The sequence below is a fragment of the Hippopotamus amphibius genome, chromosome 5 (assembly GCF_030028045.1).
Source record: "Hippopotamus amphibius kiboko isolate mHipAmp2 chromosome 5, mHipAmp2.hap2, whole genome shotgun sequence".
In the NCBI taxonomy this organism is placed as follows: domain Eukaryota; kingdom Metazoa; phylum Chordata; class Mammalia; order Artiodactyla; family Hippopotamidae; genus Hippopotamus; species Hippopotamus amphibius.
In genome coordinates, this window is record NC_080190.1 from 131,110,619 (window position 1) to 131,131,746 (window position 21,128).

Consider the following 21,128-nt stretch of genomic DNA (forward strand, 5'->3'; position numbering starts at 1 on the left):
TACCAATCATGAGTTTGGGGTTATCTAATTCAACAAATCATAAAATTGTGTGTACCATTTTAGTAGTTAAAAAAATGTATGTGGATGTTTCTTTATAATATGCTGCACAAGCTAGAAGTAAACTGCTATCTTTGGAGGTGGCCCTAAAACACAATCTATAAGGGAAATCCTCGCAGTGCCCAAAGTTTAAGTAGTACATTTTGCTGTGTACTTTACCTAGAAAGAGAGGTAACTAAGGAAATACACAATAGTAGTTTTCCTGAATTGGAAGCTGAGCCTGCTATCTCGTCAGTTTGGATTCTTCATGCCTACAAGTAAACAGTAAAATGGGGACTCACATTGTTGGCTGGGGTAATTTTTTATGCTGGCTATCAAAGAGAAAATGGTTTGTTAATACGTAATGAGGGCTAAAAGGAATATGGAAAGATGTGAAGGAACTCCTACTCAATCCCATGTACTATCATGACCAATGGTAGAATTTAATGAAATTGCTCTACAGTCAACTGTAATCTAGAAATGATATAAAGTATACAGGAGGATATGCGTAGGTTGTACAAAAATACAGTTGAACCTTGAACAATGCAGGGATTGGGGCACTGACTCTCTGCACAGTCAAAAATCTAGCACAAATTTATAGTCAGCCCTCTGTATCTCTGGTTCCACATCCACAGATTCAGACAACCCAGGATATTGTAGTACTCTAGTATATATTTATTGGGGAAAAAAATGTGCATATAAGTGGGCCCGAGCAGTTCAAACTCATGTTGTTCAAGTGTCAACTGCATTTTGGCATTTTATTTACATAAGGGACTTGATTATCAGGGTTTTGGTATCCGTGGGGGCCCTGGAATCAATTTCCCGTGGATACCAATGGCCAACTGTATGACTTTATAACAAGAAGAATCATTTAGAACCTTTAGGAATGAAGATTTGTATTACCCAGTTAAAACAAAGGGCTCATCAAACTAAAATGCTTGCTAGGGATAAGAAGATCTAGAATGAGTATTGGAGAAGAGAGGTCATAAATTGTAACAACTATGACCAGCTAGAAAACTGGCAATAATAACCTGAATGTATAATTCTTTGCTTGCTTCTAGAGTATAATGCCCATCCTCTTTACACAACCAATTTCTCTGTAAAAACAGCATTATAAAAATTTAAATATTTCTCTCATATTTAGGCTGGATCGCAATAGGAAAAAAGAAGAAAGAAAAAAATACTAAATATCACTCAAGATCCTAGACTTGGAGAATAACAGCCCCTGGCTTGTTAGAAAATACCTGGGTAGTGATTGAGGATCTTCTTAGATACTCTTCAGGATTATTTTCATGACAAAGGACAGAAAGCCAACTTGAAATAGCATGAAAATGAGAGAAAGAGAGAGAGGAGAGCATAGAGAGAGAGAGGTTAACTGATTACTTCTTGATTCCAGGAGATAAGAGAAGAATAAGAGTTTATTTCTTGTTTCACTCTGGATTCATGGCTATTTCCAGCCCTGGCTCACACTCTTTACAAAACTAAGAGCAAAGTGGAATGGATATTTTTCCTCGGGATCATTTTAATCATTCCTACGCCCCCAAAGATTATCTCTCAAGTTATTTACAATGAGAGAAAACTAAGATTCACTTAATAATATGTGTGTAGTTCCCAATTCAAGCAACTAACAAAACAAACTAGTCTGTCTCTGATTTCTCCTGTTAAATACAAATTGAAAACATATACTTGAAAACTCATTGTATATAATCACCAGAATCTCCTGCTTCAAGTCCTAAACAGGGATTATAAATATCGACCAAAAGCAAAATAATAACTAAAAAGAAAACATTGATACAAAAGAATTCTTGAATTATGCCTGAATTTTTTGATAGCAAAGACAATACTATATATTTTCATAATTTTTATTTATATATACTTTGCAAATAATCTGTGTAGTATCTGCTTTTTAAACAATACTTTAAAAAGATTTTCATTTATAATTTCTAATCAGTAGATATTATATATGTTAAAAGTTCCTTTCTTTTTTCAGTATAATTAAAATATATTTAACTTTAGCATGAGCACAGTTTCTATAAAGAATCACGAGTAGATATAAGAACATATGTTTAATAAAGATCATAAATATTTTGGTACCTCAATATTATTTTCCATTCCTTGTATTACATTAATTTACAAAAGAATAGAGTAATTTATATGCTCCATTTAATTCAACATAAAAACCTACATTTATGCCATGAATTATTTTATATTTAAAGCAATAGTCAGTGTTAATTGTGCCACAGTTTTACTGACAGTTTCCTTAGCTTAATAAAAGAATAGATTACTTAACTGCTGTTGGCTTTTTGCTTTTTAATTCCTTAGCTTTGCCCAGAAACAAGACTGCATCTTTGCCCTTTGTTGATGTTGCTGCTTAAACTCATAATGTGAATATCTGGTTATTGTTTTAAAAATGTTCATTTTTCAGAAGCTCATTCCTTTTTTTCTTTCTTAGAGCAGTAGACTTTACACTAGCCACACTCATTATCATCATGTGGCAGTAGTGCTCTTCCTCTGCCTTTGCTGCTTTAAAAATTAATGCACTGTTATTTTCTGAATACTGCATAAGCTGCTTAGGAGTACATTATGCTATCAAGCAAGCACATGCAGAAAAGCTTCCTAAACTGTTATTCTTTCAATGAAAATACAGCTGGTTCTGCTTCAAAGGCACATCTTTTCACCTGCAAATGGACTTGCTCCTACACTTATTCCTCAATTCATTGTCTTTTATTTGTGCCTGGAAATCTTTAATTGCCTTTAATTAGAAAAAAGTAAATTCAGTGCTTTAATCTTGCAAATACATTCAATCATAATTCTGTCTGGGATGAATACCAAGTTCTATTCACTGTCTGATCTCTATAACAAAGATATATAATTTATTGTCCATTTATACAGACCACACCAATTAAGATACAATAGAAAAGCGAAGAGATAAGAGTCAAAATATTTGAAAAGAAAAATTTGCAATCTAAATTTAATTACTCAAATGAATTATTGGAAGATGAGTTATTTATAGCATGCCAAAAATACTGACAAATAATAAAATTTGCTAATCAACAATAAAGACTATTATATTTCCTTGGACATTTTTAGAGTAATTTCTCATCAACTGCTTCAAATGCCTCCTCCTTTCCTTAAAAAGCAAAATGTTATTTGGAATCTTACTTTTCTCATATTACCATAATTACACATAAAGGGACAATACAATTTGGCATATAAAGTAATTTTCCAGCTACTATATGAACACAATTTTTAGTTACTACATTACAAACTACAAATAACTGTAGAAAAATCCTTGCAAAAGCAAGGGTCAGTCTTTCTTATGGAACCCTACAGCAAGCTCCAGTAGCTGTGTCATTAAACAAAAAGTCTGCATTTTGTTAGCTGCAAGATGAATAAAATCACAAATTGCATGGTCACAGGCAAAACACAATTAAAATTTTAATCAATCAAGTTGATGAGAAGAAAATTATTACAAAACCAGAAACATAATAAAAAATACAGATCCAATGGATTCGCATCAGCATCGTACACTTTTATACTTAGCTAGTCATACAAAATGATGCCACATATTTTCTTAAAGAAAAAAGGAGGTATTTATAAAAGTAAAATTTGAAAAAAGTACTTTTGTTAAAATTATTGAGGGATATCTGGGCTATAGAGAGGAAGCTGGTAAATTAATCCTCAAAAACAAAAATCTCATGCAAACTTTTAAAATTATATTATAGAGGCAACTCAAACAAAGATAATTTTTTGATACTTGGACAGAAGAACTTGACATTAATCCTACATCGCAATCTATTGCACTGTCTATTTGCAGTAGACAAAACATTAAATAATATAAACAGAGTAGGTTAAACAAAGGGCATATAGAATTTTAATATCTGAGAATTAGGGAGATTATTTCATTTATTATTTTAACAGATAATTATTAAGTATATTTTATAAGAATGAGTCAAAAATTATCTGCACTCTGGCTGTAGAACTTTAACTTTCAGAAAAGACAAATGTGTCATTTTTTGTATTTTCATAATCTCTTTGCTTTCTGGTACATTTTGTCCATCTGTCAACAAGCTTTTATATTCCTTCATTAAAAAATGTTTTAGGCAAAGCCACGAGCCACAAATGCACTGCCGTCTTTGCTTCTTCATCAGAAGTGAATCTTCGTCCTCATAGGGCTGCTTTCAGGGGGCCAAATAGGTGAAAGTCCAATGCAGCAAGATCAGGACTATAGGGAGGATGCTTTAACACCTAAAAACAAAGTTTTTGCAGAGTGTAGACAGTGTGGGCAGAAGTGTGAGGATGAGCATTGCCATGCAAGATCACAATGCCCTCGGATAGCAGTCTTCTGTGTTTAATCTGAAGTTAGGCTTCAGCTTTTCAATAAGCATCTCACTGTAATGAGCACTGTTGATTGCTGAACCTTTTTCCTGATAATATTCCAATACTAGCCCTTGAGAATCCCAGAAAACTAAAGCACCAATTTTCTAGCTTACGGTTGACTTTTGCAGTTTTTCTTGGTTGGCGACTGAGGATGTTTCCATTCCATACTCTGCCATTTACTCCCAGGCTTGTAGTGATAAATCCATGTCTCATCACCAGCAATGATTTTCTTTAAGAAACTTTCACCTTCCTTAGAGTATTGGTCCAAATTTTGCTTGCAGATATCCAAATGCTTCTGTTTATGCTCTTCCATGAGTTGTTTTGGTTACCCATCTTGCATAAACTTTTCAAAATCTAAGTCTGTTGTGGATTACTTTGTTTTGAGGTGTTAAAGCATCCTTCCTATGGTCCTGATCTTGTTCCATTGGACATTCACCCGTTTGGCCCCCTGAAAGCAGTCTTACAAGGATGAAAATTCACTTCTGGTATGTTTTGTTTGTGGCTTGCAGCTCAGCCTAAAATATTTTTTAATGAGGAAATATGAAAGCTTGTTGACAGGTGGAAAAAGTATATTGAAAAGCAAGGAGATTATGTTGAAAAGTGATTCATTTGTCTTTTCTAAAAGTTAATTAAAGTAAACTCTACAGCCAGAGTGCGGATAATATTTGACTCACCCTCATATCATTGGGTATGATCATTAAGGATGTAAAAATAAAATTAGACAGAGCTTCTGCCTGCAAAAATGTTTAAATCCTAGTAGGTACTAATAAAACAAGGCAGAAAGAAAGTGGTACCTGCAATCATCAAAGTTAAATGCTAAAAGGACTCCCAGTTCTGAAAACATGGTAGACTGGGCTGAAGTGGACCCTTCTGACATAAGTACATAGAAACAGTGGGGAAAAAAAAAAACACAACATTCTATAAAGCTATTACTATTAGATGTAGACATATTTACATACACACACACATACATATATTTACAACCAAATAAAGGAAATAGAGACAAGGCTCAAATGCCAGAAACAAGGGAAAAAATTCAAAACAAGACAGTGAGTTCCAGCTGATGTCCTGGTAGCCCTGGGTGCAGAAGTGGAGGTGGTCATATTCGAGCCTGTGTTAGATGTCAAGAGGCTTGCACAATAGATTCTAAGGCTCAGGCATGTATAGTGCCACTGTGAGAAAGGTGGTGAAACTGAGATATATGGGTAAAGTTGAGGTTCTCAAAACACTGACCAAAACATACAAAAAATAATCCGTGCTTGTTTGGAGAAATAACAAGGAATCTTTCTGCTTCCTCTTAGCTCTAGGTATGGAGAATAGATGCGTCGCCTGTGAGAAATACAAATCTTAATACTGTTAGACCTAAAACAAGGTGTGAGGCCCAAATTGCAGGAATCCTAGGTCAAGAAATAAGTCCAAAATAAGAGTCCAAAATCTATAAAATCCCTACTGTCAATAAATAAATAGAACACAGTTCTATATTTCATAATTCAGACTGCTTGGACTCTCACAGAGGGAGAAAACAGAAACAAAAACAAACCTCTGTTGAAGTTGAATACACTCACATACAAACTCAGAACTATAAAATACAAAGAGATCAAAAACAAAAGAAAACAAAAACAAAGAAAGAGAAGAAAATAGCATGAGGTAGAATAAATAAGCCAATACAACAAATGGAAAAATTGGTACCATTAAGAAGAATGAATAATTTTAAAAAAACCTAAAAGAATATATAAAACTGGCATTTAAAATAATTAAAGAAGAAAAAATGAAGGAACAGAATAAAAAACAATTATTTTGTAAATGATTTAATAGACATTTTACCTAGGACAAAAAAAAGTCACTGAAATGATACACCCATGGGTGCAACTTAGACATCATAATAAATAAATGAGAGAGGTAAAAAGAAAAAATTTGTGAATGCTAGTCAAAGGGAAGGTAGGTCTGAAAAATAAGCCAGCATAAGGCAGAGATACATGTGATTTTAAAGAGATATGGCTATTATAATGTGAATACTGAATTTCTATATAATACAAATTCCAGAAGGAGAGACTAGAGAGGAGGAAAGTCATCATTAAAAAAAAAAAAAAAAAAAAAAAGCAGATATTTAATCCTTCCAAAATTGAAGAAAGAATCCTCAGGATGAAGAATCACATCAATTCTGAAGCCCACCCCCTTTTTTCTTTTTACTAATAAAAATAAATATTTGCATTAAAGTTGAAAAAAAAGATAAAAAAATTTTAATGACAGGAAAGAAAAATACACCTAAAATAAATGACAATTAGACTAATGGATGAGTTCTCATCAGAAACATTTGAAACAGGAAATGAATGGAACATTTTCAAAGTTCTGAGTGGATGTAAATATCTACCTAGACTTACGTACCCTAAACTATAATTCAAGTATGAGTACAATGTAACAATATTGTCTTATAAGCAGAGACAGGGACATTTTGTCCTAATAGATATTTGCATAAAGGCAAAAGGAACAAGGAAACTTCACCAGGAGGAAGATGTAAAATACAAGAGATGGTGGTTAGTAAATAGAGCAAAAGTAAAGTTAGATCTGAGTAATTATTGGTGGTTAAAAACTTAAAGATAATAATTATTCTCTTGGGGTTTCCCTGGTGGCACAGTGGTTAAGAATCCACTGCAGTGGTTAAGAATGCAGGGGACACGAGGCAAGAGCACCAGAATTACAACTAACTGCTGAACAATCATTGACAGAAAGACACTGGAACTCACCAAAAAAGACACCCACATCCAGAGACAAAGGAGAATCCACAATGAGACGGTCGGAGGGGCGCCATCGCATTAAAATCAAATCCCATAAATGCTGGGTGGGTGACTCACAAACTGGAGAACAGTTATACTGCAGAAGTCCACCAACTAAAGTGAGGGTTCTGAGCCCCACTTCAGGCTTCCCATCCTGGGAGTCCAGCAATGGGAAGAGAAATCCCCAGAGAATCAGACTTTGAAAGCCAGCAGGATTTGATTGCAGGACCTCCACAGGACTGGGGGAAACAGAGACTCCACTCTTGGAGGGCACACAAAAAAGTGTGCTCACCAGGACCCAGGGGGAAGGAGCAGTGGCCCCATAGGAGATGGAACCAGACCTACCTGCTGGTGTTGGGGGGTTGCCTGTGGAGGTGGGGGGCAGCTGAGGCTCACCGAGGAGACAGGGGCACTGGCAGCAGGGGTTCTGGGAAGCGCTCATTGGTGTGAGACCCCCCAGAGTCTGCCATTAGCCCCATCAAAGAGCCTGTAAGCTCCATTGCTAGGTAGCCTCAGGCCAAACAACCAACAAGGTGTGGACACAGCCCCACCCATTAGCAGACAAAAAGATTAAAGTCTTACTGAGCTCCGCCCACCCAGCCCAACCCACCATCTGTCCCTCCCATCAGGAAGCATGCACAAGCCTCCTAGATAGCTTCCTCCACAAAAGGGCAGACAGCAGAATCAAGCAGTATCAGCAGTATTTAGTCTTGTGGAACTGAAAACCATAGCCACAGAAAGACAGAGAAAATGAAAAAGCAGAGGACTTTGTACCAGATGAAGGGACAGGATAAAACCCCAGAAAAACACCTAAATGAAGAGGAGATAGGCACCCTTACAGAAAAAGAATTCAGAATAATGATGGTGAAGATGATCCAGGACTTTGAAAAAAGACTGGATGCAAAGATCGAAAAGTTTACCAAAGACCTAGAAGAATTAAAGAGCAAACAAACAGAGATATGCAACACAATAGCGGAAATGGAAAATACACTAGAAGGAACCAATAGCAGATTAACTGAGGCAGAAGGGCGAATAAGTGACCTGGAAGACAGAATGATGATAATCACTGATGTGGAAAAGAATAAGGAAAAAAGAATGAAAAGAACTGAAGACAGCCTAAGAGACCTCCTGAACAATGTAAAACACACCAACCTTCACATTTTAGGGGTCTCAGAAGGAGATGAGAGAGAGAAAGAACCCGAGAAAATATTGTAAGAGATTATACTTGAAAACTTCCCTAACATGGGAAAGGAAATAGCTACCCAAGTTCAGGAAGCAAAGAGAGTCCCAGGTAGGATAAACCCAAGGAGAAACACTCCAAGACATATAGTAGTCAAATGACAAAAATTAAAGACAAAGAAAAGTTATTAAAAGCAACAAGGGAAAAACAACAAATAACATATAAGGGAACTCCCATAAGGGCAACAGCTGATTTCTCAGCAGAAACTCTGCAAGCCAGAAGGGAGTGGCATGATATATTTCAAGTGATGAAAGGGAAGAACCTGCAACCAAGAATACTCTACCCAGCAAGGATCTCATTCAGATTCGACAGAGAAATCAAAGGTTTCCAGACAAGCAACAGCTAAGAGAATTCAGCACCACCAAACCAGCCCTACAACAAATGCTAAAGGAACTTCTCTAAGCAGGAAACATAAGAGAAGAAGAGGACCTACAAAAACAAACCCAAAACAGTTAAGAAAATGGTAATAGGAACATACATATCGATAATTACCTTCAATGTAAATGGACTAAATGCACCAACCAAAAGACACAGACTGGCTGAATGGATACAAAAACAAGACCCATATATATGCTGTCTACAAGAGACCCACTTCAGACCTAGGCACACATACAGACTGAAAGTGGGGGGATGGAAAAAGATATTCCATGCAAATGGAAATCAAAAGAAAGCTGGAGTAGCGATACTCATATCAGATAAAATAGACTTTAAAATAAAAAATGTTACAAGAGACAAGAAAGGACATTACATAAAGATCAAGGGATCAATCCAAGAAGAGGAGATAACAATTATAAATATATATGCACTCAATATAGGAACACCTCAATACATAAGGCAAATGCTAACAACTATGAAAGAGGAAATGCAAGGCAGAAATAGAGACACGGGTGTAGAGAACAAACACATGGACACCAAGTGGGGAAAGCAGGAGGCTTAGGGGGGAATGAGTTGGGAGATTGGGATACCAAATTGTACACTCTAAATACATGCTGTTTATTGTCTGTTAACTGTATCTCTATAAAAGTTATTAAAAAAAAAAAAAAAGAATGCAGGGCACACAGATTTGAGCCCTGGGCCGGGAAGCTCCCACATGCTGTGGAGCAACTAAGCCCGTGTGCCACAACTATTGAGGCTGCATTCTAGAGCCCACGAGCCACAACAACTGAGCCTGCATGCTACAACTACTGAAGCCCACATGCCTAGAGCCTGTGCTCTGCAACAAGAGAAGCCACCGCAATGAGAAGCCCGCGCACTGCAACGAAGAATAGCCCCCCTGCTCTCTGCAACTAGAGAATGCCCATGCACAGCAACTAAGACCCAGTGCAGCCAAAAATTTAAAAAGAAAAATTAATCTTTTATCAAAAACAAGAGCGAAATAAAGTAATACACACAATAACATGAACAACAGGAAAAAGTAATCAGATATAAAGAGTTAAAAATCCATATATTATTTAGGATAAATAAAGATATAGATACACTTTCGCTTTCACTAAGTCAAACATACCAGATAAACTTTGGAGGAATCAAAAATGAAAAAACAAACAAGAAAGAAAATAGAGACACAAATGGAAAGTAAAACTCTAAAATTCGAAAGAAAAAAAAAGACAGTTCAAAGTTTTTAGGAAAGAAGGTTAGGGTAGAGATTAGCAAGGAAAAAACACCACAGATAAAAAATACGAAATAATGTGAAAATATATTTTAGATTTTTTTATTCACAGTAAATAATATAAGATTACATTTGCTTGCTCAAAAACATTCTTAGGCTATATCAAAATCATAAAATATAATATTAAAATCTAGATGAAAGTAAAGGGGTAGGAACAAAAATGTCAATCAGAACACTAAACAAAAGAAAGGCATTTACCAATATTAATGTAAGACAAAAAAGACTCTGAAAAAACTTAATAGCACTTTATAAATGTAAAGGCCACATTTAAAAAAAGGGGCGAGTAATTATCAGAAATATATACCAATGTAGAAATGCTATGCAACAAAAACATAGCCTCAGAATATACAATGTAAAAAAATGACAGAATTACAAGAATTGACAGCTTCATGGGATTAGTAAGAATATTTTAATTATTCTTTCTTACAGAATGACAGCTCATACATTCATATTAAGTACAAAATAGATGTGAACACCACAATTAATATAAGCAGCACTGCATCCCAATGTTAGAGGATACCTATCCCTTGCAAGCACAGACAGAATGTTAACAAAATTGATCATATGTGTACTAAGCAACAGAGAAAATGTTAATATCTAAAACTAACATCCTAAAAACACTTTCTGAACAGAAAACAATAAGGTAAAAACTCAATTTGAAATGCATACATACATACAGTTGACCCTCGAACAATACAGGTTTGAACTGTGCAGGTCCACATTTACACAGGATTTTTTCCCAATAAATACAAACAGTACCACACAATCCAAGGTTGGCTGACTCCATGGATGCAGAGCCACGAAAACAAAGGGTCCACTATGGGACTTGAGCATCCATGGATTTTGGTATCCACCAAGGGTCCTGGAACCAATCTCTCACAGATATTGAGGGATAACTATATATAATTCAAGAAAGCTCTAAGATAATGGAGCCAATGATGGAGTGAAGAAAACTGACCCATTAAATGAATAAATACATCAGTAAAAATGTTTGAAAAGCAAATAGCAAAGCATTCAACTCAATTATAAAATGTAAGAGAAAAGTTAAAGAATTACAATGAAGGAAATCAGAGACAAGAGTGGAATTATGGAAAAGGAAACAACAAAATTTAGTAACAAAAGCTAATTCTTTAAAATGTCGAAAAGAATTAAACAAATCTCAAGTAACAATGATGAAAACAAAAGAGATATAGTAAAATTAAATAACATTATCAAAGATAGAAATTACAGTTATAATTTTAAAATATTAAGAGAATTTTATGCATAACTGTTTATGAATATATTTGATATTTTCCATTTAACTTTATCACTGAATATGTTAACCAAATTGGTTGAAGAAAATATAGAGCTATTAACTGATGGGAAAAAAAAGGTAGTTAAAAGTCTACTCACCTAAAAAAGCTTCAGACAGGGTTTTTGTTAGGGAGTTTTATAAACATTCCAGAAAGTTATATTTCCAAATTTATATAACCTATCCTAGAGCATATAAGAAGGATATTTCTCCAGTTCATTATAGAAATCTTATATGACTCTGAAACTAAAACTGAACAAGGATGGTAAGAGAATGGAAAGATACGTGCCCCTTTCATGCATGAAGAAGGATGTTAAAAAAATCTCAAATAAATTATTAGTAAACTGAATTCAGCTGTGTATTAAAAAAAATCACGACAAAGTAGGATTTATATCAGTAATGCAAGGATACTTTAACATTAGAAAATCTATAAATAAAACTTGTCAAAGATAGTAAAAACATCCTTCCAACAGAGAGAAAAAATTTAACAAAATTCAACATACTTCATTTTTTTCAAAAAGAAAAACAATCTCTTAGTAGACTATGAACAAAGGGGAATTTCCTTAGTCTGACAACAAGCATGTATCAAAACCCCAAAGCTGTATTATACATAATGGCAAAACAACTGAAGTGTTTCTTAAAACTCAGCAATTTATAGCTACTACTTGAAAAACACAACATAATGATATGAAAGACAAAATACAAAGGTTAAAAAAATTTAATTATGCCTATTAGAAAATCATCTATATAGAAAATCATGAGAAATTATAATTATTATTACTAATGCTAAATGAAGTCAGGTTGCTTAGTACAAGATAATAATTAAAACTCAGTACCATGTTTAAATAGTAGCAAGAACCAATTACAAAATATAATTTTATAAGATCAACTCACAATAATAACAAAAATATTAAGTTACATATCACTTCTGTTTAACTCAAAAATACTCAATAACTTTATGAAGAAAATAATAAAAAAATTATTGAATTTACCAGCCATATAGTCATTTCAAAAGATAAAATTGATATGAGTTTTCACATATAAAGGCATAAATTCTACTCAAAGTAATCTACAAATCCCATGGAATTCAAATTTTACTACCAATGGCCTTCTTCATGACTATATAAAGTTAATTTTAAAATTTACATGAGATGATAGAGGACCAAGAATAGTTCAGACAAGTTTTAAAGACAACAAATGAGGGTGAGGAATTGTCCTACCATTTTAAAGGCTTATTATAATGTTATAGTAACTAAACAAGTAAAGTATTTCCAAAGCAAGAAGCAAGTTGGATAATGGAATAAAGTAGCAGAATTATTATCAATATATATAAAGAAATGAAACAGTACGAGAGAAAAACAACTCAATAGACTTCATTCATCTTCATCACTGGATATGTCACTCAAAGTGGTTCAAGAAAATATAGATCTATTAACAGATGAAAAAAAGAATGAAAGAAAGGAATAGTAGTTAAAAGTCTACTCACACACACACACACACACACAGAAAAAGAACAAGAAAAATGGTAGCAATTGATTTGCCAAAGAGAGAAAAGAAAAGATCAATAAATATGAGATGATTAACCTTAGTAAGTAATAAAAGGAAAATTAAAATAAGAATGAATGAAACTAAAATAAGTTCCATGTGTGTGAGATTGGCAAAAATTTCAAGTCTAGAAAGTAGCAAAGAGATATGGATAAGCAGACAACTTTTACATCATTTGTGTGATTGTAAAATAGTGAGTTCACCCCCTTTAGAGAGCAATTTAGCAGCATTTAGTAAAGCTGAAAATGTACTTTTCTATTGTACAGTAATAGAATATCTGGTATTTGCCAAAATGAGAGAAAAAGAATGAAACTGTGGTAATATTTTCAGGAAACAATGGATATGAATCTTCAAGAACATATTTAAAAAAATGAATCTACAAAAACAGGAAGCCCAGTAAAACTCAAGTAGAACAAATGAAGTCAAATCACTCATCTTAGTGAAACTGCAGAAATCCAAAGACACAGAAAATCTTAAAAGGAGGTTAAAAAAAATTGATTATTTTCAAAGAAACAACATTTAGATTGACTTCCCAGGAGTAAAAATAATAGCCAAAAGGCAATGGAGTGATATTTTCATGTGCTGAAAAAACACACAATGAAATAAAAACAAAACCTTCCAAATGCAAATTCTACAGCCAAAGATAACATATTTCAAAAATAATGGAATATCAGTATCTGGGCTTCCCTGGTGGCACAGTGGTTAAGAATCCGCCTGCCAATGTAGGGGACACAGGTTCAAGCTCTGGTCTGGGAAGATCTCACATGCCACAGAGCAACTAAGCCTGTGCACCACAACTGCTGAACCTGCGCTCTAGAGCCCTCGAGCCAAAACTATTGAAGCCCGCATGCCTAGAGCCATGTTTCTCAACAAGAGAAGCCACTGTGATGAGAAGCCCGTGCACCGCAATGAAGAGTAGCCCCCACTCGCCACACCTAGAGAAAGCCCATGTGCAGCAACCAAGACCCAATACAGCCAAAAATAAAATAAATAAAATAAAAAAATAAATTTAAAAAAATAATGGTATATTAGTATCATTAAAAAAAAGAAAGAAACTGAAAATTTCCCACAAGCAGGCATATATTCTAGGAAATTCTAAAAAATGTTCACTAGGCACAAAAGAAAATGATTTCAGATAGAAGGTCTGGGACATAAAAGAGAATTAAAAATAGAGGAAACAGTAAACATGTATACAGTTATACATGAAATTTTACTAAATAAACTATAATAATAACATTAGGAGTTTTAAAAATACAGGGAGAATTAAGAAATACAAGGATCTATTCTGGACTTTGTATTTCTAAATCAGGAGCAGAGTTTCCTCAGATAGTCATGACAACCATAGTGCTAATACACTGTCATTTCCATGAACTCAGATCTTGTGACTTAATTATCTTTGCATCTGCCAGTACCTAATATAGTCTTTGGCCCCAGGGAAGCAGTATAGTGAAGGGATTCCGTGGTCAGTTTCTTGGAATGGAGTCCTGGCTCTACCTCTTACCAAATGTAGCACCTTGAGAAAGTTCTTACCCATCTGTGCTGAATTTTCCTGATCTGTAATAAATGAAGCGAACAGTAGTTCCTATAGGACTACTATGAGGATAAAATAAGATGTGCCTGGCACAAGATGCCCAATAATATTTAGCTACTTCTATTATATAAGAAAATAGGAATTTATAAGTAAATTAGTTGTAATTTTTATATGATTAACTGAGCACATGTAAATATTATTTGGCCTCATATATTTAATAACATCTATTTATAAAATAATTATGTTAAAAGTTTTAAAAATTCTAGTTTTCAAATTTTGAAATAATTTATCTCTAGAATAATACATGTAATATTAGCCAGTCTCACAGATCTATTTTTAAAACATTATTTCTGAAAAAAATGTAAGGCCCAAATCAATTATTTTCTCTTGTAGTCAGCAATATTTCAGAATATTTGGTTTCTCTTAGTTTACTGCCTTGAAAGTGGGAAGGTATTTTATCTTAGTTCACTACACATTTCAAGATCATGCTACAGTAATTAACAGTGTCCATTTAATGTGAAAATACTCTATCTACAAGGCATTTCCAGTCACAGTGTCAGTTCATTTGATTCTTACCTGAGCAAAGACTGTTATAAAAATGGCTTTTTATGAAAGCCATTAATCACTGTCATTTACTACATAATTAAAAAGGCAAAATTTTTAGTGGAAGATAAATATTAAACAGTGATGGCACTGGTTTTGCCAAGTACAGTTACTGACTGACCATAAAAAATTACATAAATAAATGAAATTTAGTACCAAGGGAATACTGAACACATACAACATCTCTATTCTTTGTGAAAGTTTATTAGCAATCTAAATTACCTTACTAACAACTTTAGTATTAAACACTATGATACTCAGTTTATCTGCTATTTGTACTCTTTTTTTTTTTTACCACCAATACTGAAATATCTTCTCAAGAGAATTTTAGTTGCTTTATTCCCTCCTCACATTTTGGATCATATCTGGGAAACATCTACACAGAACTCCATCTAAGGAAGACACTGTTGGTGATGGATGATCTATATCATTAGTATGAGTTGAGGCTTGTGATACTTTCTAAATCTGACACAGAAAGTCAGAAAAAAAAAATCTTTCCTTGAGAAAATTCCCAAATTAGTTAATATCCTAATTAATTAATATCTTTTCTATTTTTTTCTGTCTTTACAAAAATCTTACATATTATTATTACATTCTATAGTATATACATGAAAATCTAAAGACTGCAGTGCAATATCTTTAAAAAGAGTAAACAAAAGTATACCCTCGTTATTTTACTTTTAGTATATTTTGTTTGACCATGATTACTGTACTTGCAAAGTACACCCAGGATAACTCATGTCCATGCAACATTCTAGTTTACAAACTGCTGTAACACTTTTCATGGATCTCACAAGAATCCTATGAGAAGGGTAGGTCTTGTGCCTCCTTATATTTTCAAAAGGAAGTGAAACAGGAAAGAGAACTTTGTATGGGAACCTAGTGCATAATACAGAACCCTCAGAATAATTTAATATAAGAAGAGGGCTGAGACTTTACAATTATATTACTTTCTGTCTTATTCTTTCTTGGTTCTTATAAACATGAATAGAACTAAATCAAAGGAAAGATATGCAATGTTTATAGAACAGAATACTTCAGGTTGTTTGGATGCCTATTCTCAAAAACTGATTATTAGATATAACTCAATTTCAATAAAAATCTTAGCAGATGCTTTGTTTTATTTTTCTATCATCAGTGATGATAGAAATCAGAACAGTGATTGCATTTGGGGGTGTTGCTGGGTAAGGACTGACTGGAACCATCTGAGAAGATGGAAATATTCTGTATTTTGACTGGCATATGTGGTTACATGGATACATATACTTGTCAAAATTCTCAGAATTGTTTATTTAAGAGTTGGATATGGATTGATCCCCAATATGGTTATTCTTTATTTATGTGGTTTAGCACATCCCATTTGGTCATGCTTCAACCTGGTATGTCAGTCCTTCTGTTTAAACACATAAATAATATAACAATCCACACTTTTTATTTATACTGCATCCTATAAGCGAAGGATATACAAAAGAAATCAAATACCGTAAACCTTCTCTCAAGAAATAATATAGTCAGAAATACTGTTTTTTAATTTGCATTTATCTATCAGTTAGGTGAGTTAGATCTTTCATAAGACTTTTGATTGCATTTTTATTGTAATAGTCATTTGTTTTTATTTGTATATTTAGATTTCCTCTTTTATGAATTGCCTCTTCATATTTTTTGCCCATTTTACTTTTGAGTTTCCAGATTATTTTATTTATTTGTAGTAGAGCTTTATTTTTCTACATGTAAATTTTTAGTTAGTTATATATTTTAAATATTTTTCATTTTGTTTGCATCTCCTTTGTTTTGCAGAAATATCTTTTCCCTTATGGAGTGTACCTTATGTATCATATTTATAAAACAGGTATATACTCTTTTGGTATCAATTACTTCTATTTATTTTCTGACTTGTACTGTAACTCCTTTGTTAACTGTCAGTTATTTAGAAGAGGTTTTATTACGATTATTACTTTTTTTTAATTTCCAAAAGAATGGGAATAGGTGGCAACAGGAAGGAATGTGTAAGAAAAGAGGGTGGGGGTGGGGAAGGAGAAGTTAACTTTTTGACTTGTAACTGATTTCTAATTTATTACACTTTGTTCAAAGTTGTGGTTGTACAATATTGATTCTTTAAAACTGAGGGGACTTGGTTTGTGACCTAGTATGTAGGTAATTTTTTGTAAATACTCCATGCATCCTTGAAAAGATTGGGTAGGAAATCCTGTACCTAGAGCATAGTCTAAAACAGAGAAGGTTCCTGTTATCTTCCTATGCTGTTAACTGGAATTCTCTCTAGTCCACCATTTTACTAAGTTAAAATTTTAATGGAGAATTTTGAGGTTATCATATTATTGCCACTAAGAGTCAACAGAATTGAAAGACTTTATAAGGATAAAAATAAATAATTAAATAGATGATTATGTTAAAAATACTGACTATACACAAGCACCTAGGCTTAAGATTAAGAATAAAAGTATTTTTACTTTTATCAAATTAATAAAAATTATAAGAGCTTTGAAAAAACCTAAGTACAAAAAATGTATTTCTTCATAGGCAAACAGGGCTGCATTTATTTTTGTTCCTTAAAAACTCTGTACAGTCCTTTGTTATTCATATTCTGTGTATCACATGCACCAGGGAAAAGTTATTTTCTTAATATCATATATAATTGCTTTTTTCTTCATCTTAATTCACACGAATATATCAAAGGGAATTCATTGCTTACCAATTTGCTTTCTGTACTGATCAACAGGAAGTTTTATAGTGGAGGCATCTTTTCTACCCATCTTTGATCTCCAAAATGCCTGCTGCAAAGAAAGAAAATAATTATAATGAAGTCCTAAAAAAATAAAAAGGACTATCTACAAACTTCAGTAATAACTTATTTCATAAAATCCATTTTTAAAGTAACAGGTAAGAATGCATTTGACTTATTCCCATTAAATATCAGTAGAATACAAAATTCTTTTAAACAAATTATCAAGGATACAACTGCTGGTAATTCAACTTCCCTATTATTTGTTCCTGGTAACAGTCATTTTATCAAGTACTATCAATGCTCAATTAAACCACATTGTTTCAAAGCTGAAGATGAGGGTATTTAAGGTGAGGGTTTCAGCCATTTTGATGTGTCACTCAGTTTTCCCAGTTCTCTCCCACGTATACGTTATTAAACTTTTGTTTGATTTTCTCCTGTTAATCTGTCGCATGTCAATTTAATTGTTAGACCAGCCAGAAAACCTAGAAGGGTAGAAGAAAATTTCTTCCTCTCATTCACTACATTATATGCACTGTTTGATTTAATCCACGTCTTTCAAATCCTATTCTTTTTACTGAATTTAAATAGTGTAGCAGAGACTGTAATCTACTAACTAAAATCCATATTTTCCTTTTCTTCCTGGCACTATATTTCCTAGTCTCAAATCAAACATTTAATGGAATTCTTGTCAAAAGAATATGAATGGAAGTGATGCATGCCACTTCCAGCCCTGAGCACTAAAAATCTCCCTTGTTGATTCCTGTGTTCTTTTTCCCCTTCTAATTGGCTAGAATGAAAATAATTGCCAGACAAACCCTATGGGTATATTTGTAAGAACACAGAACCTTGATTTGCCTGGGATGGAAAAGGATATTCCCTAGCTTATTTACTATTGTGGACTGAAAAAAATGCACAACCTAAAAGTTAAGAATTATATGTTTTTGGCAGACATTCTTAGGACCTAAAGTCTGGGAGACAGCATCTCAAATAACTCTAAGAGACTGCTCCTGGGCTTCCTAGGTGGCGCAGTGGTTAAGAATCCGCCTGACAATGCAGAGTTCATGGGTTCGATCCCAGCTCCAGGAAGATCCCACATGCCGCGGAGTAACTAAGCCTGGGTGCCAAAAAAAAAAAAAAAAAAAAAAAAAAAAAGAGACTGCTCCGAAGAGTCAAGAGGGGAAGCCAGGATATACAGAAGTTTTTGCAACAAAAGACCAGGTAGTTGGAACATAAAAGGATTACTGTTAATAAAAGAAAACTAGATATGTCAAGTTAAGGAATTTAGTACTTTTCTATGTATGGGAAGATGCAAGAGTCTGGGTTCACAGAAATCATTCCTTTGATATGCACTTCAGCTATCTAGGGCCAGTATCCTGTGTTTTCTCATCCCAAGTTTCCTCTGGAGCACCATCAGGGGTGGCTGCAGTTGCTGACTGCTAGATGGGCTTAGCAGTGGGCAGCCTGTTTGTCTCCATCCTGAGTTCCCTCAGGGTTCACCATTCAGAGGCTTATGGCTGCAACATCCTTTGTTTACTGATGTGGCAGGCAATATTTTAGTTCTCACTATTACTGTATTCTACTTAAAAAGAAATGAAATTCTATTGTGATTGAATCATGTATGTAGGTGGAGTCTATTACAGACTTAAGTGTTCCCCAGAGGTGCCTGGAAGTTGTTCCTCACTGCTTCGAGGAAGGAGCTCCAAGAAAAAGATGAAGTCAGGCAAGAACTGGCCTGCTCACAAGCAAAACTATGAGGGAATAGACAGCTAAGTAATTTGGGAATAAGGTTGGAAAAGTCAACTTCTAAATGCCAAGCAGCAGGAAATAAAAGTTAAAGAGATTTTGAAGAACAAATACTCATTAAGACAAATCAGTTAAAAAAAAGGAGGTTAAAAAAAAGCAGAGCGAGGGACAAAGAGCAGATGAAGGATATTCCTTTCTTACATGAACCTATTGTTCCAGATCACCTGGAGGCAGCCACTATAGAAAGAGAGGCACAGGAGATCTGATGTTTATAAAGAAAGCAGACTTGAGAACCATGTCTAGGAAAGAAATCACAGTGTGATTACATGCACATGGAACTAACTAGAAATGGTAAGAAGGTTACTAAAATCTGAGGGATCTATATTTACAGGGAAATTAGAAAGTTTGTTTAAAAAAGTCTGTGAATGAAAACCAATCCTTGGGCCTCTAAACTTAAACTAGTAGAGTCCTGCCGCCAAGGAAGGCAAACTCTGTGGATTTGTAACACTGACTTCCTGTGTGACCAGGAAGGAGAACCATCCAGAAGGCACAGCCATGACAAGGGAATTTCTCTGAAAAGACCATAATTAGGGTCTAAGCAAGAAACTTCTACTGTGAGTATAATGGGCCTTCTCAGAGGTGTCCTGCGCAGCATGGATCAATGACCCTTCTGTGTTTCCCATTCTTCCCTTTCTAAATGGGAGTGATTGTTGGAGAGATAAAGCAGTTATCCTTTGCTTCGCTGTTATTTATTAGAGGCCTGGTGAGGCTGGGGATCAGTAGGTAAATTTCATAGTCTGTAAGCCTCAAGGAACCACAGACTGGGCATTGGCTTCAGATCCTTGACTTGTGCTGGATTCAATTAGTAGGGAACTTTAGGATCTCCCTACTGGGGAGGCAGGAAAAAGGATGTGCATGGCTATTCCATGACCTGAAAGGTGGAATGTAGGAAAAGGTGTTTACTAAATTACATGTTCTCCTTGTTTTTTCCTGGACACACTCAATTACATTTTCCAGCCTCCTTCGTTGTTAGTTGTGGGCATGTGACTGAGTTTCCATGAATGGAACATGAATAAATTAATGTTTGCTATTTCTATAACTAACCTATAAAAACTTTCCATATGTACTCATTCATCTGGCTCAAATGGAGATGACCTCCAGAATGACCCTGTTAATAATGTGATAAAGATGGCAAAGCCCATGGCACCCTGGATCCTGAATGACTGCATGGAGGACAGCTATTCAACCAGCTTGTTTTCTCTGTCATACTGCTGTGAGAACAAGAAATAAACTTGTAGCATTTGAGCCTCTACACATTTTGCATCTATTTGTCACTGTACGTAGTACCACCCTAACTAAAACAAATATGTATAAATGTCTCCATATAAACTGATGCAATTATCAAACTGTAATTCTCCTCATGAGCATTATTAACAATGCCAAATGCCAAACACATTTGAAATCTGTTCAGACCAAACTGCATTGTTTATTTATATTTATGGTCATACAGATAGAGCACTGATCTCACTTTATACAGTAAAAGGCATCTCAAAAGTAATGATTTCTACTTATATAT

General features: G+C 34.2%; 1 protein-coding gene across 5 annotated transcripts in view; it reads right to left on the reverse strand.

Annotated features, from left to right (window-relative positions):
* Nucleotides 1-21,128, reverse strand: part of TRIQK (triple QxxK/R motif containing) — a 94,581-nt gene that overhangs the window by 18,567 nt on the left and 54,886 nt on the right. For 3 of the 5 annotated variants that reach the window (XM_057736628.1, XM_057736623.1, XM_057736624.1), the window contains one exon: nucleotides 17,777-17,858. In XM_057736628.1, coding sequence (XP_057592611.1) covers nucleotides 17,777-17,837 — 61 coding nt within the window. In that variant the 5' untranslated portion in view covers nucleotides 17,838-17,858. The remainder of the gene's footprint in view (nucleotides 1-17,776; nucleotides 17,859-21,128) is intronic. The other 2 variants (XM_057736627.1, XM_057736625.1) reach the window with 1 other exon arrangement.